Source organism: Enoplosus armatus, chromosome 21 (assembly GCF_043641665.1).
Source record: "Enoplosus armatus isolate fEnoArm2 chromosome 21, fEnoArm2.hap1, whole genome shotgun sequence".
Taxonomy (NCBI): domain Eukaryota; kingdom Metazoa; phylum Chordata; class Actinopteri; order Centrarchiformes; family Enoplosidae; genus Enoplosus; species Enoplosus armatus.
The window spans coordinates 3,022,992-3,046,431 of record NC_092200.1 but is presented as its reverse complement, the minus strand read 5'-3'; the positions used below and the strand labels follow the sequence as shown (position 1 = coordinate 3,046,431).

At 44.0% G+C, this 23,440-nt stretch overlaps 1 protein-coding gene across 1 annotated transcript in view; it reads right to left on the bottom strand.

Moving 5' to 3' along the window:
* Window positions 1–23,440, bottom strand: part of drosha (drosha ribonuclease III) — a 74,338-nt gene that overhangs the window by 28,651 nt on the left and 22,247 nt on the right. The window contains exons 16-22 of the mRNA XM_070928041.1: window positions 22,194–22,301; window positions 16,013–16,151; window positions 15,833–15,893; window positions 15,452–15,511; window positions 13,198–13,297; window positions 10,930–11,032; window positions 4,397–4,467 (exon numbers count right to left, since the gene is read on the bottom strand). Of these exons, the coding sequence (XP_070784142.1) occupies window positions 4,397–4,467; window positions 10,930–11,032; window positions 13,198–13,297; window positions 15,452–15,511; window positions 15,833–15,893; window positions 16,013–16,151; window positions 22,194–22,301 (642 nt within the window). The remainder of the gene's footprint in view (window positions 1–4,396; window positions 4,468–10,929; window positions 11,033–13,197; window positions 13,298–15,451; window positions 15,512–15,832; window positions 15,894–16,012; window positions 16,152–22,193; window positions 22,302–23,440) is intronic.

The window sequence follows — 23,440 nt, the reverse complement described above, 5'->3', positions numbered from 1 at the left end:
GTGAATGTGAATGCAAAATGGCCTGTGAATGTGTGAATGCATTCATTCTCCATGCTGTTACTAAACCAAGGACAGTAAGAAAGAAAAAAAAAAGGCATACGCACTCTCATCCATACATTTGAAATATTAGCTGTTGTCACCAGACAAAGCACAGAAATTGCACAAATATCAATAAGGAGGGACATTGACATGTTGAAGGGGTCATGAGTGGCTGAGTGAAAAGAAGTGGAGTGTATGTTTGTGGTTCATGTACCAGAAAACAGAAACACTCATTCTCAGAAAGACTGGACGTTCTTGTAAAAAAGGAACACAAATGACTGACCTGTGTTTATGCAGAAACAACTAGCTTGAATCCCCCTAACAGAGAAAGGGCTTACTACTGCTGCACGCCAGTGAGGTGGGGTTAGTATGGAGGGAGTAGTCAGCCAGCCTTTCACCCGGATGTAAGCCTAGCACACTCTACTGGTGTACCAAGAGACCATAACAACATCAGAGTAAGTCATGATAATCAAATACAGTTAAAACCTGATTTACTGGCAATCCAGAATACATAGCAGCACTGTTAACAATATCAAAATGGGGAGAAAAGGTTGAAAGATTCACACTGTTTATGCATCTCTGCTTGAGTCAGTTGAAAGCAAGCTGCTCTAAAAACCCCTTTTGGCACCGCACCCAGAAGTGAGGGAGTTAGGACGAAGTCTGCGATGCCATAACCAAAAGCGACCATCGCAGCACCATGGTGACCATCTCAGTTGTCACAGCAACCTTTGTTACATTAGGTGTTGGAGTGTGTATGCCTGTGTGGTGGTGTTAATAAAAGCCAACAGATTAGCCCATGGGGCAACTAGTGAGATCATCATTATGGTGATTGCTCCTCAAAAGAGACACTGCCCTCAGGACAGCACTGTGGCATCAACATCCTTTCCCTGCAATATTGCACTGCTGTTGAGTCCAGGTTGGGAGCAATCGAGCAGCTCCCCCTGAAGAAGATGCTTCCTGCCTCTCTGCTGATGCTTTAATAACCTCCACAGTAATGTCATTAGCAAATTAGCATCTATTGTTTCCTCCGGGGTTTTGTGTGCAATGAAGCTAGATTCCATCCTCTGCAAGAGCCCTGTTGTTTGGGAACCAGTGCCAGCAAAGGTGATGTGTTGAGAAAAACAAAAGTGGATGGAAATAACTGTTGCGCTCCAGCCATGAATGCCATACCAATTAGGGAATAACAGAGAGAGAAGGAGAGGGGGAATAAACTGGGGCCACTAGTTGTCTGGCTAGGTCTTGAGGTGGAAATTACATGCGTGCTTTGTTTTAGGTAGTCAATTCTGAATTCTACCCCGGGAGTTGTGGAGCTTTTGTGTTGACTTGTCATAAGAGGACTGGAGCGAAACATCTGTGGGGGTAATGACATCCTGGGGTGTTAGAGAGAGGAAAGAATGGAAAGGAAAGATGGAGAAAACAAGAGGGAGCAGAAGAGAGACACCAGCCAGCATCCTGTTGTTACAGAGAGAAAAGGAGGGTATGGGACTGATCACCCGTGCGTGAATGGAATACCATACCGAGAAAAATGTAGAGTCCTTCAGTTTTGCACAGCATCTCATTAGTTTGTTAATGTGCAGTGTGAAGACCCATTCTGACGTGTTAAACTAGAAATACAGATGGATTCAAGTGGTCCCGCAGACCACAGAAATCTATCACACCCTCTGTCCGTCCGCCTCTCTGTGGTCTGCCCCGCAACTCCCCCACAACTCCCCACCCCCATACCCGTCATACCACCCGGCTGGTGTTTGGCTCTCTGGTCTGTGTCCATCTGTCTCTTCTAAGCTTTGTGTGACAGATCAGCCATCAGGAGGATTCTGCAGGGAGGGCGGGGGGAAGCCATACTATTTCAATCCTTAGTCTCCATGTCTAAAAACTTTCAAACCAAAGTTGAAAATCACTCACTTTGGTTTGCACAACTTCGGTCACAAATAGGCTACAACTGTACTATGATCCGGACTGTACAGTAGTAGTGGTGAGGTTTATTGCAGTGCAACTCGGACTGTACAGAGTGTTGTCACTGTGCCACACCTGACGTGATTGGCTGTCAGGTTGGTTTGATAAGAAGGTATGCTGGAGCGCTGCGGAGTCGTGTATGTCACCAGCAGAGCCATTTTTGTTCACCGAGCCCCCTTGAAGATGCCCATGTGAACGAGAACCTGGTATTTTTTTCACTGGTGTGACCAGAGCTTGTGTTTCTTGTTGTGTTTTTGTTTTGCCTCCGTTTACAGGAAGTCCGTATCGTAACCAACTCCCACAGAGAGCCCGAACCAGGAGCCACACTGTGAGAGATGGAAGATCCAGAGTGAATCAACTGACTTTGTATTCTGCGCCTGGTTGACATTAGGAAGCTTTATTGGAAACAGGGCAGTTTTTATTCGAATTAAACTTCCCAAATCATGTACAAAGGGTCTTTAAATCATGTTCTTTATCCCTTTTAGATTTGGAATGAGTTATTTATAATTTTATGACTCTTGTATTGACCAATTGAATTCCTTGTTTTCTTGCATAAGCTGCAAAGCTCACACTCATCTCCACTGCAGAGAATATGGATCACATATCCACCATTTGGCCGTCCTTTTACAGGCTCCTATTAGATTTTAGAATTGATTTTAAGATCTCGCTGTTTACTTAAGTTGAAAGATCAAATGCAGATTGATTTCATCTAAGATTGAGCACAATTTAAAATATTCTGCATCTGATATCACACTCATTGTGTACTTGGGATCCTTTTTTCTATAAAACATGCTACTAATACACCCTGTCTTTGTCCTTTTTTTAATTTACTCATGGTACATGGATGCTCCCATAAGCATGTCTAACTTTCCTCTCATCTGTTGTGTCCCTGAGTGATGAAACAAACGCCTGTGCACCATATCCTATCATCAGTTAGACTATCATATAATAGCATAATATAAACAGCAAGTATCTTTAATAGCCATGGGATATCGATGTGCACAATGTTTGTTTCTTTTGCATTACAAGACATGTTTGTGTGTACATGTTTCTCTTTGTGCCCCATCCTCTGTCTGCCCCAATAGATGCCGCACTGCTCTTTGTGATTAGAATACTTGACATTTTGTATTTTTTTCCAATCCACTGTTCAGCAGCTCCAGCTTTATGAGGGAATTTCTCGTCACACAAATAAAGACCTCCAATTCACGATTAACTGCTGTCAACTTTCATGGCCAGAGGATGACAGTAAAACAGAACCATGGACGTTTCAGTTCTCCACACACACACACACACACACACACACACACACACACTCTACAGTCAGCACTCAAACACAATGTGTGGTCACACAGTAGAAAAGGATCAGTAATTTGGCCAAGCAAGGATACAAATCAAGGCCAAATATTTTGTCAGTTCAAGTGAAAACATTGCAAATAAAAGGCTAAAAGTTGACACAGAATGTTGAATTATTGGACTTGAACCCTGAAGAAGTCCTATCAATAGAAAAGTTAGTGTGTAAAAAAAGTATTTCAGACAAATGGAATAGATACTTTTTTTTATCCCTCCAGCAATTGTTTTTTTTCTGGAAGGGTGATAACCAATTAATGATAATCTTCCCCAGTTGTTTTTGTGGTGTGAGGCTTTCACAGATTTAGCCCTGAAGCCTCTGATCTGGTCTCTCAAAGACTACTGATTTTGATCAAACGTGTTTGATAGATCGCCATGTGTCCTGTAGTGTGTGGGAGTCACCGACTGAATCTCAGACAAACAACCTCAATGGCCAATTAGAAACATGCCTGCTGCTACATACTAGACGTGCTGCAAGTCATTTAATTGATTCATAACATTTCTTGCCAAGATAAATGCAAATACTGATTCATTCATCAATTATTCATGCCTGCTGATCACACACACTCTCACAAACAATAGCAGGTGTCCTGCTCAAGACCGGCAAACTGCAATGTTCCACACCTCCAGTTCATTTTGCAAAATATACAAGCCAAGCCATGGCTTCATCCAGATTCTTTATTCTCAGCCTTACTGCACACACAATAAGCAGCTAGTCAAACGTATTGCCGGGTAGAGCGAGATTATGTGAGGCTGGCAAGGACTCAATATCGTGCAATGTGTGGTACTTTGCCAAAACATGCAGCGTGTGGGTTTCAACCAATAAAAGAGACCAGATTGGTGAAAACATTACAGTTATGTCTTCCACAGATCGAAATAGCAAAATCTTGCTTAGCATGTCCGCAGCTCATCTCCCTCACTGATGTGTACAAACTCATGAGCGTCCACAAAAAGAAAGAGACACACACTCATGCAAATACACATCCTGTACATAAAGCTACAGAGTGGCAAAGGGCAGAAAGCAAATTCGAGCGGAGTAATACATTTTGTCAGTTACCTCGCTGTTGAAAAGCAGTCTACCAAAAAGCTGCCGGGACTCCTCCAAGCCTCCTTCCAAATACACAGCGCCTGAAAACAGAAGACAGACAAAAGAAGAAATAAGAAACTAAGTATGAATGAAGACGCAAATCAATACAACAAAGTTCAATCAGGAAGTGTGTGTAGAGTATTTGCTGGAGGTTGTGCAGGATACTTTCTATGACGTGAAACGGTAAACCGGCGCCTTTACAAATTTAAAGTAGCTGTGAAAAGCATGACACTCCACCAGTGCATTCCTGGTGTAGAAATTTTCTAGCAATTCTGAGGCAATTTCAGACTTCTCTCCTAATGGAAAACTTAAAATTAATTGAACTCGGCAATGAGTTATAATTGCTTTATTAAAAGTAGGAGTACATTTTTATTGCTTTTTGGCGGTGAAATGACCTCGGGGTTCCCGTGCAGATCCACCTCCCCCTTGTCAGAGCGTAAGAGGAGGAGGAGGAGGAGGAGGAAGGGATGGTTGCATCACCACACTGAAATGGAACTGGCCAAGGTCACATAAACATCAAACTTGAATTCGGCTGAGCCAGTGTTACATGCTTAGGTATGAATAGGCCTGACAAACATATACAAACATACAGACTTATGTACTTCACGCTCCAACCCATTCATGGACAGTGTGGGCAAAAGTATAATGTCCTCTTTATCTCGCCTACATCTCGGCATATGTCCACACAACACACAGAATGCCATGAATCTAACTTACATTTCAAGGAAGAAAAAAACAAACATTTAATAGAACTTGTGCATACGCCAACACACACAAACAAAAGACAAGGGACAAAGAAAGAAATTCGATAGAGGATTGGTCCCGAAGAGCTGCTGTCACAGCAAGCGAAGATCAAGACAAGTATCCCAAATTTCTCTCTCTATGGGAATGATATGCAGCATCTCCAGCTCATTCAGTTGCAATAGTCAGCTCCTCTGCACAAGTCAACTCTCCTTTGTGTGTTTCGTTGTTTTGCTCTTCTACTGTTTCTACTAAAATCAGTGGAACTATCATGGTGCCTTTAAGCTGCGTACAACTTCGAACCATCACACTTAGGGCGGCTCATTCAATTTGGAAAGCAATAACCACCTGGCAAATTGGGTATACAATCGTGCAGCGGTTTTTATTATGTGCATAAATGAGCCAGTGGAAATGGGGCGCGGTGCGGTTGCAAGTCTAAATGCACAAACTGCTTTCATGGACGACATCAAAAACATATGAGGGATTCATCATCTGGGGAGGGAAACTGCTTTCAGATGGCTAACAGGCCATTTACACACATACACAAACAGTGAAGATGCAGCCTACACAACAGACACCATAAAAAATACAAACAAACCACCTAGCACAAAGACAAACATAAATGCACACCCACTCTATCTGCCTTGCATGCCCTTTACTTCTAAACAGAGTGGGAAATTACTGCCAGCCATTGCCCAAATGTTCGTAAAATTTGATTAAGCCTGACAACTTAGTCTCACCCTGGCAGCCACTTTGGCAAGTAACAGGCTCTTGTTCATTTGGAGGCCTTTTACTAATATAAAAATCTAGTTGAGTGGTAAAATAATTAAAGTAGCTTGTGAATTTGGAGGGCACCAGTCATTGTGGTCTTTAGACAAAAAAGTAATTTCCTGCAATGCTTACGACCATCCAAAATCTGAACACATTACGCCTATAACTCAATATCCATAAATCTAAACTCTTGAAGTCGTCCACATGCACTGCAGCCCACCAAACCCCTTGCAGATGTGTATCAGTAAGCAAGGCATCTGTGAACTTGGCATGACAGGGAGAGCGTCTTACTGACCGCAGGAGGCTCTAGAGAGGGGGGCGGTTCTTCACAGGATGTTTCCCACTAAGCATCAGCACTGAGATTTGTGGTTTAACCATAATGCGGACCTCAGTTCTAGACGCTGCTATGTAGCAGATGTTTCCTCTGGAGACCAGCTGTGGGAGGATAGGAACTCCCTCCTAGGACCAAGTTTTGAATGTCTTTTCAACGATCACTCATAATGCATTCATGTGTGTGAACACTGAGGCTCGGGGGGGGGTGGGTGGGGCCGGGAGGCAGTTCTTCATGTTTTGATGACACAGCAGATTCGGAAAGTTCCCCAAATGGAGGCCTCAAAGTCATTGAAACTCAAAGTTTCTGCCTCTTTTTAGATTTTTAAAACTTCTTCCAAGAGGAAGGAGGAGGTGGGGGGTAAGCAGGGAGTGGGGGAAAAACCATGAGAGCCTCAAGAGATTTATAAAGGTATTACAAATCTCAAAGCAACACCTTTGGTGTCAATCAAAGGCCCTGTGGATGAAGAAACCAAGATATGCAGTTAATTCTAGCGAGAGCGCCTTGACAAGGCGGCTGTCCGTGCAAAAAGTGTGCCCCAAAGCGATCCAATCAATCGTACAACTTGCTGCAATCATTAAACGGAGATCTGTGCTTCACAGTCCACCCCATCAGCCTGCAAAGTTGCAGCTGACGCCCTGAATACGCTTAGCCCACAAAGACGCCCAGCCAACTCAACTGGCAATTACATGCTAGCATCTCCCGGCAGCTCATCTTGCAGTAACATCATGCCCCGGCCAAATCACAGTCTCAGAGCTCCGGCACATTCAACACACTGAGTTGTCCACCCTGCCAGGACATCCAGCACTACATGCAGGAGGGCTACGAGTGAGGTAAACCTGCCTAGAATATGCACATGAGGAATCACTGACGCTGCAGGATTTTGGATTTGAAGGTGCACTGGATGCCCTTTTGAAACTTCCAGGAAAATGTGATTGATTCACCAGCTCCTACAAAGCCCAATAACACTGATGTAAGCCTGGAGTTCACCAGCATTTCACTGAATCTGAATCCGGTATAAAACATTTTTCAAATCGAATGTATTGACTTTTAGCTTAAAATCTAAAATAACCAACTTTAGAAATAACTCCGTATTTAAGAACTCAAAGTTCAGCGCACTAAAACTCACATTTTTTCAAGGCATATTTGCTATTTCGATAAATTATCACCTTAACGCTGCTCTTTGCCTTTGTTAGATTTGTTAGACACTAAGCTTAATGAATCTGGGTATTTTCCTAACTTGGACCCAAAAATGGAACCAGGGCCTAATGAAGCCCAACCTTAAACTGATAAATTGCAAATTTGATACAGGTCAGAGAGAACACAAAGTACAAACTCTAACAAAGTTTTCATGCAGTACTGTGCAGAGAATATCAGTCATGGCCAGAGAAGGCCAGCCACTAATGAATCTCCACATCTGTCACAAGTCTAATTCAGACAGCCACGCCGACTGTACAGTGTTATGTTTAGGAATAGAATTCCAATGTCTGTGGGCTTTCAGTGACCAATAAAAACCCAGAGTCAGGGGCATATGAAACACCAGCGGCTGACAGTCACATTAATAACCTAGAATGAATTATTCAAAAACGCTCAGGCTCTAATCCATCAAATAATATATTAAGCTGCTCCCTCTCAGCTCAATGGGGGCTGAAGCAGCAGACGGACACAGAAAGCAACATTAAAAGGCAAAAAATAAACGAAACCAAAACAGGAAAATAGAATTTTCACCGCAGCAGCGACAAAGGCAGCTGAGTGCATTGTAACATCAAACATCTTACTTTTCAAAAATGAGGCTTGAAGCGGGGGGGGGTTTGAGACAGAGAAACAAAAAAAGAGGGCGCACAAGAAACCAACTCCACCACTGCTACCATTGCAGCAATTAACAAAGGGAGCTGTACTCGCTCAATGAATACACCGGCTGCATTGTGTATGAATCTGATATTCAGCAAGTGAGAGATAATCCTTTCTCTCCGTTCTTTTAATAGGAAGAGCTTAGAGAGGGCCCTCACAAAGGTTCACCATCTGTATCCCCCATGGCTGCTGGCAGCGTATAATCCACAGATCAACTGTACAAGGAAATTAGGGCCATAAAAACAGAGTGGGGCCTCTTTTCTTCTTCTCTCAATTCTTTTCAAACAGTTCAGTAGGAAGGAAGCGACGTGGCTTATCAGTGAGGAGGACCTGAGAGGGAAACGGGAGGGCAACAGGCGTGCAGAGTTTCTATGAATAAGCAGAGAGAGAAAGTGGTTTCTAAAGACGAAGAGGTAAAGTGAGCAAGAGCAAAAGTACAGACGGAGAGGGTGAGAGAGAGAGAAGGGGGGGAGGGGGTGGTACAGAATGGGAGGTGCTCAGGCCAAAAGAGCCCAAATGAGAATGGCCCACTCCGGCAGAAGTTAATGACAGGGGATCAGAAAAGCAAGATTTCCATTCAACACTTTGAATTATTCAGGGTTGCAGGGCACCCATTTGCATTGCAGATGCCTTTGCTTTCCATTCCTCTACCGCTCTCCCTCCATTCTTCCTCTCTCTCCAGCTCTCTCCCTTTCTTTCACTCTCTGTCTCGAGCAAGAGAATGGCCCTGCCTCAGGGTTAGGAGATAGACACATTCTCGGCTCCACGGAGGGAAAGCTTTGCCCATGCAAAGCAGGAGATTATCTGCCATTTCCAACAAAGCCCAGGTTCAATGGTCACTGTGGCAAAGAAACAAATAAAACAAAGGTCAGAAAACATGCATAGTAAGCCGTTAAAGCTATCTGCCAGGGCCTTGGAAATATTACGAGCATGTCATATTCCATCACAGCTTTCAGAGAGGGGCCCATTTGAATTCTACGCATGTGCACGCTAGAAGAAAAAAGCGTGGTAAAATAGAAAAAATATTCAAAAAATGATACCTTCAGACAACAAGGCAGCGACACGTCTGCAAGTGTATGTTTGTTGATGTGGTGCCTGCTGCTTTTGGGAAAGTGGTGGTTTGACGTCGCTGTCAGGCGGAAAGGCCTGCGTGAGGATGAAATGACAGCGTTCGTATGCCCCCCCGTACCATCCTACGGCACGTGTGAGCGATCTGAGTTTGTCTTGTAAGGAGAAAATGCTCTGTGCGGTGAGAGAGTTGGAGGGCTTGGGGGTGGAGGGAGGGGGAGGGAGGAGGAGAGGGGGAGATGACAGAGTGACAGGATGACTCATCATCTGCGTGGCACATCTTTCACCTAATAACACCCAAACTCTAGATCACAGGGGGGGAACAGAGAGAGATGGAGGAACGCAAAGGGACATAAAGAGTAAGTCAGAGACAGGGGAGGGTGGAGACAAGATAGACGGCTCAACGACAAGGTCTTAAAGGAGGCGTTTGAGCTAAAAAAAAACTGAAATGAAGATGACAAAAGTCTCAGTGAAAGAAGAGAGGCAACATCAGACGGCATACTCAATGCAAGTGACTTTGTACGTCTCGAATCGGTGTGTACGTGTGCATGTTTTGCCCCTCAGCATGTGTGTCTGCGTTGAGGAGGGGGGAGGGGGTGGGGTGATATTTTTGTGTTAGTAATCCAAAACCCATCACCACAGGGTGCTCTCTGACAGCGGTTTTCTCACAGGTTCCTTTATAACACCATCTCTGTTTATTCATCACTTTTATTAAGTTGAAATTTGAGACAGAAGAGAAAGAGGAAAAGAAAGAGAGGCATCCAGTGTCGTGGCCCCGCTGCCCGGCTCCGATGTGCGTAGCAATGAGGCGGCGACAGCCACGGGACAGAATAGATTATGACTTCGTCTCTGCCGATAATGAACCCGTAACAAGTATGGGGCCCCGGGGCCGACAGGGGGCCGTGGTGCCAGTCAGCACTTTCCCCGCCGCTCCTTGTGCACTGCTGTTTCGGTGCAGGGGGAGGGAAGCGAAGACGATCTCTTTAAAGCCACCCACTTTCTGTATCTATCATCAGGGGAGCGCAGAGATGGCTGAACTGGTTCAATCAAGATGGTGATAAGATGAGGAAAGCTGCCGACTCTGCAGCTCTCCAGGAGTGAGGCTTAGCTTGGCGCTGCCCATGGGGTTGGATGGAGAGACGGAGACCGTCCCCACCAAAAGAATTTTCTGTGTGTGTGTTTTGTGTGAATGGTTTCCAGCACGGGGTCCTAATCACTGCACAAACTCGATCACTGAACTGCTGGCGAGATGAATAGCAAGCTTGTGTATGTGTTTGCCGTGGGTAAAGGAGAGCAGTGCTCTGGGGATTGCCTGTCCAGCCAGAGGTCAAACCACGTCCCCCGAGATCAATAAAGCTGTGTAATGTTTCCAGGGACTCATGGGAGGTCCACCGCAGCTATTTACGCAGCTTAACACATACAATCCTGAATTAAACTATTAAAAGATTCAGTTCTATTCAAAGCACATGAAGTTAGCAGGTGAATTCATGCATAGAAGCAATAAAAATACCTGCATGCTGCAACAAAGTCCAGCAAAGCAGCACTCCACTAGAACTAGAGTATTACACCCCCTCCTTATCTTTGTGCTGTGTTCATAAGAGCAGGAGACAGTATTTGTTTTCAGTATATGTAAATCTATCCTTTTAGGAATAGATTTACATATTTAGTTCACTCAAAATGCATGTCTATTTTGTTCTCCGGCATCATCCCGGCTTCTATCTTTGTCTTGTGGGAATCTCACCGATAAGAGCCTCAAAGCAGTTGGCCATGGCGTGTCGCAGGTCCGACTCCCGGCACAGATCTGGTCCGTGAGCGTAGAGCATGAAGCGATCTAACTCCAGTTTCTGTAAAAGACAAACACATTCATATCAGTGTGCTGCCACCGACACCTCAGTAATAGCCTCTTGAAAAAGTAATAGCAGTTTTTGGAATTACACATTTTCATAGGCTCTCCATGGAAAACAAGGGGAAAAAAAGGGGCCAAAAAACTCGAGGGAAATGAAAAAGATTGCCTGCCCTTGCTGGAAAAGGTTCTACTTCATGGCACTGACAGATGTGCCCATGTGTTGTCCAGCTGTGGTATGATGCACTAAGCCGACACAGGAGGAAAATGTTCACACACGTGCGTACATGCACGCACAAAATTACACTGGCGCGCACACACAGATAATCCCAAGATAAATTGTGAAATAGTACAGTGGTGACCTTCATTCTGTCTGAAGAGTAGTGAGTTCTTTCACTGGTAAACCACTTTTTACAATAACATGCATTAGTTCTATAAATATGCATGACAGGGAAAAGGCTGACCCCTCCACCTCAATGAAGACATAAAGAACTGATATTGAATTTATTATACTGACAGTTACTATAAAGCTAGTACAAAGCTTATAAATATGTATTATTATAACAATGTCCTATTTATTTTCTGCGGTGCCTCATATCCCTGCATTATTACATACCTCTGCCTGTGTGCATGTTAGCATCAATGTACAGTTAATTGTATATTAATCTATACAAGCGCAATCCAGCAACTTGCTGTATAGTACACGATATGACACTGAACACAATATTATCTACCTGCACTACTAATGAGTGTCATTTGTTTTGTGATTTAAGTGCCTTAGCAGTTGTAACACTGTAATTTGCCAGTGGGATTAACAAAGTGCTCTTTTTATCTTTTTTTTTTCCAATGTCTTTTTCATTCTGATTTCCCAAATTTTCTTCATCTTTTAATATGTTTGGGTTTTTTGGGCGTTACCTTGTCATGAGACAGTTTATGTCACTTTACGTGTCACCAGAGGGAAAGACTGAGATGACCTGCTTGAAAAATACGTGATAAAAATATGAACTCTCCTATAATTGACCCGACAACTATGACCAAGCTACTCTTGAACAAGGAAGTGAACTTCCAGTGGAGCTGGTTGTCAACTTGTAGGCTTGTAAAAACTGTGTGAGAGTAAAGCAGGACATCGCATGAAGAAGTATTCACGCTCAGTCTAATAATAATAATAATAATAACGATTATCATAAAATGTTTATTTCTTGTATTTCATGTAAATAAGTGTTGTGATGTGTGTGGGACTGTGGGTCAGTCAAACTTTCTGCAACTATTTCTCTGAGCCAAGTCAAAAGTAGCCCAACTTGACTTTACTGGCAGCGCACCACAGACGAAACACCCGGCAAAAAACAGTCAGGGTTCTATTTAATTATGGCTGATAACTGTTGGTGGTATCCTACCCCCCGTGATTGCGCACACAAATTAAATCACAATTCATAAATACTCCAACTCAGAGGGAACCCGTTCTTACTTTTAAGCCTTCCAAGTGAAGTGGCGGATTGTGCCGTTGCTCGCTGAAGATATTTTTTGAAAGATAATTACGAGTGTTCTTGAGCAGACGGCTTTAGAGGAGCCTGGTAAACAACTTGGCAACGTTGAACACTGTATCACACTCACTTTACCGCGAGCGGCAAATTGAAACAAGCCAAACTGCTACACAGCACTAATGCAGATTCGGGCGGCTGCATCTTTGTATTCAGCAGGGAGCAACATGAAAGATTGAAGTTTTTAATTGCTTTCTCCACATCACGGGACGATTATTGTTGTGTTCTTTACAAACGTGCCAGTGAGTGAGGCTTGGCTGTACGACGCTGCCAGCGAGAGAGAGAAGGAGGGAAGCAAGGGGGCCTAGTGATAACAGGAACTGGAGAGTGTTTGAGGGAGACCTCTAGGGGCCCACAGGGACCCCAGCCGCACTAGTGTAGTCCTCCAAAACAACAACCTTTTAACTCCAATTACAAACCTGAGGGGGCAAAAAAAAGCAGGGTAGGGATGGCAGAAATACAAAATTACTCTTTTCCCCAGTGCCCCCTTAGAAAGAAGCAAAGTCATAACGGCAAGACAGAAAACAATAAGACTGTCTCAAACATGTTCTCCTGTCAGTTCGCAGACCTCTCACTGTTTTGACCTGCAGACGGAGGGCTTGTTATGAGTTGGAGGAGGCGAGTTTACCTTGGCTAGCATGGCTAAGTGCTGGTTCTGTACGATGGCTGTTCTGTAGGTGGCCAGGCCGCCCTCCTCTAAACTGGGGAAAAGGTAGTACAAGTGGACACTGCGGACAGAGAAATGAAAACAGATTGGAACAGTTGAAGAACGAGTCTCAGATTTCACGGTCACTTTTAGCTGTAAATATTCCATACTTTTTTCAGCGCCTTAATACTACAACAGAAAAAGTGGCAGAGAAATATGACCATCACAAAATCTACTGAAAGTTTTTCTTCAGACCAACAAAAATGAGAACGTGTGATGAAGAAAAGTAAATGTACAACTTTCTAAAATGTTCAGTCAGATGATTATTGTTAGATATTTGTTTCATGCTGCCTCGTCCTGCATTTGCCAAAAATTTCAAGACCACCTAATTAATTTTCCAGAGATTTCCAGCCTTTCCAGGTCTGTGTTGGAACCCAGAAACGGCCGCAGACGCTTCAGTGGTTCCACAGCTGGGTTCCGGGCGAGCAGGTTCCATTTTCATTACGGTCCAGCGTCTCCCTAACCGCAGCGTATCATTTGATTTCATTTGAATTAAAACAGGCCATTTAATTCAGGCATTTCTAATCAATGCAAAGAGAGGAAAGCAGGTGGCGTTCTGTTTTCCAAATTCACGAGAGGTCTATTTGTCAGGGTATTGTGATCTTAGTGTGAAAACAAAGCACTTGGAATTAATAAAAACCACTTAGCGTAATGAAAAATAATTAGACCAGAGACACTTGGTTTGCTGGCAAAAATGTCAGTGACAGAGACGGGCTAACCGGGCTACGTAGCATTCTTCAGGTACAAAAACATCGACGTGTTTGTCCATCAGGTTGTCAATGAGAAGCACATAGATAAAGTTGATTCTCAAAGAAAATCTTTCTTCTTCGAAAATGTTGCTCATGATGAAGTGAACTATCGACCCCAGTACTTCAAAGGGTCATTAAGTGAACATAAAAACTGTAACGCTGAAGCTCATCTGTGATCTAACTTTATGGCTAAAAAAAAATCCAAAAACACAAGTGATGTTTACTTGCCCCGCTGTGTTCTTTACTTCCAAAAACAACTTCTAGTTTGCCTTTATCTTTAATAATTATTACCAATTTAAAATCTTACCTGAACTTCAATAACTCCCTCTTATGAAATATTTACTTTTTCAGAAGGAAGACCACAAATATTGCAAGTGGACTTATTTTTTTTACATCATCTGCTGACCCTTTTAAAAAAAAAAAAATCATCTCATGACCCCCCTCTGTTCAACACTAACTCCCTGCGGTGGGGCTATTCAAATGTGCAAAATATTCTGTTGGCTGGACAGCAGAGGCACAGATAGCCTCCAAGGGCAGCGCGCACTGGAGGTGCACAAGGCAGTTGGCTGGATCTGCTGTACCCATTTAACTGGACAAGAGGCTGATAAATAATTCAGAGGGCCAGAGCGTAGGCCAAGCATGTCTCGTCAGACGCTAACAATCAAAGAAGGAAGGCAGAGGAAGAGGGGGACGAAGGGGGGAAAGTGGCAAAACATGCCCAGCGATATCCAGAGAAACAGAGGCTAACCACCTTCTTTGTAACACTGTTCTTGCTGCATAAGGAGCTGAAGCAGTGTCCTGTGTAACCCGCTGTCAGTTTCTATTAAGGTTTAATCCTGCTCCTGAACGTTCACTGTTGTGGAAGTGTTAGCGTCGACGGTTACGAATTCGATTTTGGTAGTAGAAGTTATGTTGTTGGGCGAATGGAAGAAGAAAAATCTATCTAGCCCCTTTCTTCTAGTAGCATCCACTCAGAGGAGGAGGCAGAGCCACAGTGGGTAGGTGGGCACTACATTGCTAGGTAGTGTGCGAGATTAATAATAGCTACATATAATTAGCACTGTGCTTAGGTAAGTGCCGGGCAGAAACGTCCGCACTCACCTGGGAGTCAATAACACAGTCAGCATTCCAGACAGCAATTCCAGACAGCTAATTGCAAGTTGTCATGGAGAATTTCAGGCCGTTAAAAAGGGGTAGGGGGGGAAAAATTACATCCCAGTTCCAATTACCAGTAAATCACTGTCTTGAATGAGTCGAAAGCATGGAGAGGAGTGTGGTTGTCACAGACATGGATAGATGTAGACAATGAGAGAGAGGGAGAAATGAAGTGAGAGAGTGAGAAAGGAACGGGGGGGGGGGGCTGATAGTGCTGTAGTCGGCTTCAATTAGCGGTTGCGTCTATCAAAGATGGGCGAACGCTTTCTCACCTGGTGAGGAACTCGACAACAGCATCGCCCAGGAACTCCAGTCTCTCGTTGTGATTGATCCTAGGGGTGGGGAGGAGACGGGAGGAAAGTTGAAGAAGTAGCGAGAAAGACAGACTATAGGCAAACACACATACACAGTCACACACAGCTGCTCACCTGATCAGCACTCTGATAATAACAGCAGCTCACATTCAATAATTAGCAGTCGTTGCCCTTAAAATTAGCTCATTTCATTTCCCATGAGATATCCCTTCTTTTCACAGTTAAAGTTAATTTTCTTGTCAGCAGGCCTGCCGGGTATATTAATCACAAGAATCGTCCCTTTGATTGCTCCTGTGGTCAGTGATAGCATGAACAGATATGTGCCTGCAGGCAGCGTACCTGGAGGGGGAGGGGTCATCCTGCCCCAGACGAGACATGATGTTAATCAAAGTGTTGATACCTGAAAACAAATTCAGGGTAGAGAGATGAAGGGACCATAATAGACAGAGTGGTCATTTGACAGTGAGAAAAGAACCAAGATGGGGGGGGGGGGGGGATACAAGGGCAAAAATGACCCACCCTTCTTCCTCATGTACATGTGGTGGACCTTCCTGTCTCCGTACTTAGGCTGGCGGATGCCACAGTTGGAAAGGGAGTTGCGGGCGTGATCAGGATTCATGCCGAAGTTGAGGTGATGACTGGGGTGAGTCATGGCAAGCTGGAGGAGAGAATAAGGGAGTTATAGACAGCAAATAGGAGTAACGCAACACTTTTCAATCACAGGATCATTTTCAGGAACATTTCTAGGAACTTCAACTACGTTTAAGCTGGAGGAGACTTCATTCACTGTAGTTCCTCAGATATTCTCTGCTTGTAGTATTTTCTGATGGCCCAGAAACTACTGTAGCAGAGTTTGGCCTCAGAAAATCCCTCACAGTTTTGTGACGTCGGATTAGGGTTACCTGACATTCGACATTTTCATGTGAACAACAGAGTGCAACACTGTGTGCCTTTGTGGCGTTTTCAGTCTCATTCCACCTCTGCACATCTGCTTTCCAACATCCACTCCAACATAAAAGTCGCAGAGCGGTAAATTATAAAGAACATGCAATGAGACTGTTGTCTTATCCTGTGCAAAAAAATGCAACTCAAAACAAGTCACAGATTCCTTGTATCACTCTAATTTGCCTTATCTTCAGAAGCAAACAGGAATGCACCACAGAGGCTATTAGTTCCTGATATATTTCCTGAGTTTAGGTGCTGGGGCTCCTTAGTTCCAGGTCACAGAGGACCAATAGTGTACACAGGGAACACGTTTAGACATCAACAACATGGCCCAACCCCAGGCCCTGTGAAAGCCCTCCACAGAGCCTGATTTCCTCTTTTGGCTAATGGCTAATTACAAACGGTAACACTGGTCAACGCAAATCAGTCTAATAGTGTTGGATCGGCAAGGAAAAGAGGAGAGGCAGCTGTACTGAGGCGAGCCACTGAAAGAGAGAGCGAGTGTCCCACGTGTCTCTTTGTCACGGTGAAGTTGTTTGTATGAAAATTAATGACTTAAACTTCCAAACCTGTAAAGAGAGGCAAAAGTGGGAGTTTAAGGTAAAATAACCCTGAAGGAAACGCATTAGTCGACATTCAGCTTCGTTTGAAAGGAGGACAAAAACTGCTGTGCCTGGAAAGACTGTCGCTGCTGAACATCTCAAACTCGCTGAGGGAAGAAAAAGGAAAAAGATAGGGCTCAGTAGGATATGTCAAGCCTTTATCAATCTTACATTAGGAGAATGTTAATCTCAGCCCAAAAAAAAAAAAAAAAAAACTCTGACTACTCTCCCCCCTGGGCTTGCTTTTCAAAATGCTTGTCTCCTTTCAGCCAACTTCAAATCAATTTCAAGCTCCAATGAGATATATATGTAAAACGTTAACAGAGAGGTTTCAATATTTATAGTTGCTCAAGAGGCCTTCAGCTTTGTAGCCTTGAACACAGAGATGACAAATTCACTAGCAATTGTATTTTTTTCTTTCCTGTGGTTAAGAGGAACAGTGTCTGAGTGAAAAAAAACAAAAAGCTAGTTATTTGACATGAGACAAGCAGAAATCTAGCAATTCTCAGCGCCGTGTTGACAGTTTGATAAAAAAAATATAAATAAAAACAACAACAACCACCACCACGTCTACTTCCAATTTCAACTCCCCCATTGTGCGATGTCAGACACAAGTCAATGACTGCCTACCACACTGCCTGAACTACAGAGTTGGGTACTCTAAAGGAAACAAATCAAGCAAAATACATCCGTTATTCTGTAAACACTGCAGGTCCTTCACAGTTAAGGACAACATCCAACAACAGTATTGGCTTTTAAGCTGAATCTGTGGAGAGGATTGACGTTTGCAACTGTTCCTGTCAACATAATGACTGCGTAAAGTATCGGAGGGATTTGGATTTAGTGATCACTGCCTCAGCTGCTGCTCAACCGCCTTTGGCTAAACGGGAATGAACATCATCGCTCAGTGGAGAGCCGCAGACTTGACTGGAAAGAGTGTTGTTGCCCCCGCATGCAGGGAAAGTGATGGGCAAACTGCCTGCTTGGCAAACACCACTCAACAATGTCATTACCGTGTACTGCATTATTTAATATAGTGCACAGGTAAATAAGGATTCAGGGGTAAACAGACAAAACGAGCTAACTGCTTTGGCTGTCTGTGGTGGAGAGAGTAAAATATGGAAAAGGAAATTTTAACAATTTAGCCAGTTGGCAAAAGTTTTAGCCACTTTTGTCAACATGTTCTTGTCACGGTAAGATTTGGTTTCATCAGTTTTATTGCTACATCTGTTTGCTAGCTTGCTAATATGGTTGATTCATAGTGCCTCTGTGCATGATTGTTGGCTAACTAAGCTAATGCTCAAAGAGAGTTCTAACATTATTACAGTTGACAAATGTTTTGGAGATGGTTTACGATTTACTTCATCATAATAGACGCATAATGGTGCAGAGGATTTAAACGGTCTTAGTCTAAGTGTCTTAGCAAAGAGATCTAACTGCAACCTTTCGGCTCGCCGCTCTTTATCATAGTGATTAAACGAACACACATGGCAGTAGTCTCGGAGGTGAGTCAAGCCGAACCTTCCCACCGTCACTCTAGATCACAAAAAGAATTAAAGAACGCAAACACAGTTACTGTGGGAAGTATAATTAAAGCACAATATGGCAAAATCATACACAATGCATCCGTCTGGTGTTGCCGTGGTGCCATCAACCAGTAAAATCTGACGCTGAACTATAAATCAAAACCTTCGTCTGTCAGAAATACGAGCACATTTTCTCAGCCTGATAAAAAGGTATTCAGGCCAGCCCTACTCGCCGGGTTCTTAGGAGTAAAATTCAAACACTTTCAAGGTACCTAAGTCAAAAAGTTCTATTTTAAGAGCAGATGGTCGCCCTCATGACGCCGGGTTTACACCAGGCGCCCGTGTCAGTCCATCTAGCTCCGGTCTGGTACTCGTCTGATGTGGGGGATTGTTTCATTTCAAATATTAAATTTTTTTGAGTGACTGTGTAGATGAAACACCACATTATGTTTAGAATCAAGCATTTTTAAAAAGGAGTGCATTCTAATTCAAGCATATTCCTAACCTTGAAAACATAACGGCTAAAAATTAAGCATTTCCCAAACTTACAGGACTTTGTGCGAACCCTGTACTTGAAACAGATGGACACCTTAATCACATGGCTGGGTGAGCATCGCCATGAATAACAAAACAAATAAAATACCCTGGTACTTTGTACACAGAGTCACAGCCGCATTCATGGGGGCACACAAACAAAGCATGCAATATCAGAGCTGGGGCAGAGGACTTGTACAGTTAAATTATTGAGATCCTCTGTGATGCCTCTCATTCTGTCAGCATGGGTCAAAAGTGAGGAATGGGGATGAAGCAACAGGGGGTGGGTAGGATTATAAGGGTCTGGTGGATGTGGAGATGCGGGAGCATGTGGCGACCATGAACACATGTCTCTCCAACCCCCCCCCCACCCCCCCAAGTTTTAAATGTTAAATGTTTAACAGGGAGGCTCTCAGAAGAGGAGCTTCAAAGGGCCGTGGCTCCACTAGAGCCAGGCGGGGGGAAGTGCCGAGTGCAGAGGCTTCCACTCTCAGGCTGGGTTTTTGTCAGTTGCCTCATGCCAGGATCACATTGCCATTCTGTACTGCAATAACAGGTATGTTGCTGCACAGAGAATCGAGTGATGTTCTCATGGCTTTACTGGCCGAGTATCGTATAGTGATTATACATTTACGACATATGCGATTTTGATTCGCAGATGTGCTTTCATTAAAACATTACAGAGAATGAGCTGGAAACAAGCACTGATTCTGTACAGACCCACCCAACTTTCTCTGGTTTCCCAGATGATCAGCTGCTTTCATCTCTTCTAAGGAAAATATGAAATAAATTCTCATTCCTTTAATGGGAGTACAGCTCATTACCCTTCATAGCTGGAACAAAAACTCCCATTCAGAAATACAGATTCAAGTGTCCCAAACCTAGAATGACCACCCAAGTCCTGTTCCTCCCTAGAAATACCTCTTTAAGTAAAACCCACACAAGACTAGTATGTATTATGCTGTGTTTGACTTTTAATATAATTTGATAAATGTTAAGCACATGAAGTAGCAGGTTTGTCCTTTTTTTTGTTTTATTTTTTGTAAAACCAGCTTATTATTTTCATTTTCATTTAAAAACGGCATGTATCACACATTAAATTGAAACATGTAAAATAAAGCTTTTTGTGCTATTTTTTTTGGCCATCCTTATTTCAAATCACTCAGAGTCTTCCTGTCCACAACACGCCGGTGCACAGAGACGATCATGTGATTCTCAGCCCAGTGCTCCTTAGTATCCCTATACTTGGCTATCACCCTGGGCAAAACCTCAAAAGGAGAGAACCCAGAACTTATTGGGAGAGCCACTTCACCGAGGACGTCAACTTGGAGTTACAAAGGATTCCAAAGGTGATTGGAGGTCGTGGCAATAAAAAAAAACCCATCAAAACGTTCATAGAAACCTTTCAAACCATCCCTACAATATAAGCCATTGATCCATATGTTCAAAACCCTCATGGCTTCTCTCTAGCTAAATATACTACTTTTGTGTCACTTCATCACCACCTGCTCTGAAGTGCTACCGCAAGTAGCATATTTGGCAATTTATTGGCAAAGTGAGTACAGCCTCAGGCATCGGATATACACACTTCAGTGTTATAATACCCATGCTGTGGTCTGACAATGTCTTCATTCACCCATACATTATATACAGCTACAGATAAATGAATTCAAAAGCACACAAACCTTGTATCAAAGAACAATTAATTTCTAACGCAATCAAAGAATGGTACCAGATTCTCTCATGTTAGAAATCAGTAGACTGCCGCTGGAAAACATTCAACTCATTAAATGTGATCATCCCATCAGGGTGAAGGCAAATGGGAGGCGATGGCTGATCTGAAATCAGTTCTGACTCGGAGAGGGCTGTTTGAACAAGCACCATTGCACTCCTGCAGCCCTTCTGTCCAAACCTATCTGGGCAGAAAGTTTGTGTGTGGTGGGACATTAGCCGCTGATGTGTGTGTGCAGTAGATGAGGAAGGTGCTGTAAGCCCAGCAATGATGGCTCCCGACTTGGGCCATTTCAGTCCCAGTAGTGGTGAACTGCTGACAGCCCTGGCTTTACCCTGGCTTTAAACACACACATACACACACACATGGCGATGTCATGGTATTAACACCTCAGTGGATAGAACTGCGATGCAGACAGACAGGCAACACACACTGCAGAGGCCTGTATGTGAGATCAAACTGATTGTTTTTCTTTTGTTTGTTTGTCTTTTTGGAAGGCGAAGAAATTGAAAGAGAAAGAGGGAGGGACAAATCCATTAACTTCTCCCCAAGAGACGGAGATGTCAAGCTCAAATGGGCGTCTCCGCGATGAAAGGGCCGCAGCTTGTCGGCCGCCGGCTGGCCTCACAGCAGGTCAGCGTTTCCTTTTTAGCACTCATAATGATAGGTCATCATTATAGAAACGACAAAAAGGCCAATCATTGATCGATATGTGCAAATCCCCACACATAAACACACCCAGCACACGGAGCAGTCATGCACACAGAGGCACACAGAGCCTTGAGCGAATCTTAATGCATCCTTCCCCTTTTTAACTATGAATAGCCTACAACACATTGATTTCTAATGTATCAGGTTATGACAGCTCTTCAATATTGCTGGAGGCAGCTGTGGGGCTTGCTCCAAGAGCACACAGCTTGAGGCTGCAGACCTGACAGGGGAGAGCTGGCATTATGGAGGAGGCTGTTGTTGTCCTGACTACTGTCACTGCAACTCACAGCAGACCCGGGCTGCTCGCTGCAGAGATATGACTCAGGCCGGTGTGTGGGTTACCTTAGCTGACTCCTGAGCCCCTGTTTCCACCTGAACTGTCCCTGTAGAGGTGGAATGGGCACAATAATGAGGCAAACGCTGCCTGCCTGGATCTGTGCGCACAAGAAGCCCCTGCACAAAATGTTTACTTTTTTTATCTGGCTATCTAACCGGCTATAGACTGCACCCTGCCTAAAAGAACTGCGGGGATATGCCTACCTTTATCTATCCTGCTAGTTATCAACTATGCCAGCCTTTAAATAATGCAGCTTGGGTTGAGGCATAGAGTCACACTTTGTAAGTAAGCAGCTGTCATGACTGTGCCTTACCTGAAGGAGGCAGCGCTCCTTGAAGACGTAGCCAATGAGCTTATCCAGGTGCATCAGACACTGGTGGTACCGGATATGATGGGTGAGGACAGGGAGCATCATGGCGTGCTGTGGAGGGCAGAGAGAATTAGCAAAAAGGGCAAGAGGGAACGCAGCATAGGAAGAAAAAATAGGAAAAGGAAAGAAAGGGGAAGAGATAGAGAATACGGATCATGCCTCACATGAAAAAAGATTGAGGGGAGTGTGTTTTGAGAGAAAATGTGATGAAGAGATTGTGAGAAAGAAAGGGAGAGGGTTGATAGAGGGAACAGGGAGGGAGAAATCAATCAACCAGTCATTATTTATTAAGTGGTGCTCTGCAACAGAGAGATGAAATAATCAAAAACCCAATCGCTGCACTGTGAGAGGGAATGAAAGAGAGGAGGGAAATTCACATTTGAACAGGACAGTCAAATCGAAGCCCATTTCGACATGTTGACACACTTGCATTTGGACAAACACTGACAGCCCCCGCTGACCCTCATATAATAAAAGAAAAAGTTTGAGTGCAACAAAGTGAAAGGAAAGTGAAAAGGGAGGGAGAGGAGGAACTGGTGCATGAGTTGGGAGTGAAGTGAGTGTGCATATCAGCGAGGGACACAGAAGTGTGACACGGAAGGTGAGAATGAAAGCAAAAGAAAAAACAGTCAGCGGTCAGCAAATGAGTCCGACAGTCCGAGAGCCAATCTACAGAATCATTAGTGGAGGCTTATCAAGTCGGCCAGTCAGAGTTGCTGAGAAACTGAAGCAAAGGCTGGTGTACACACATTAACCCCGTGCCACCACAAGAGAGAGGAGGGAGCCACGCATGTTTTAATTAGTGCTACTGGGGAGGGTGAGCCCGAGGCCCGGCGGCTACAAGCAGTGCTGCCACGTAGCCCTAGGGCCATCACAGGGGCCGTGGTGACACACTCCCCAGGCCTTGTTAAGCAGCCAATTAACAAAGCCAGGCCCTGGTCGAGTCTACAGCTCCTGACCTGTTCTGATGACTGCCGGAGTGACTGAGTACGTGTGTGTGTAGAAAGGCGGAGTGGGGGCTTGTTAGAGTTGATGCTCAAGTAATTAAAAGGTGGGAAATTTCTAATTTACTGTCACGGATGACGTTTGGGCAGTTTGGACGCCGTCCAACTGGACCAGCGGCCTGAATTTTCCCCTGGCTGAAATACGACAAGCGTGAATTTTAAATTGCACTTTAACTCCCTATATCA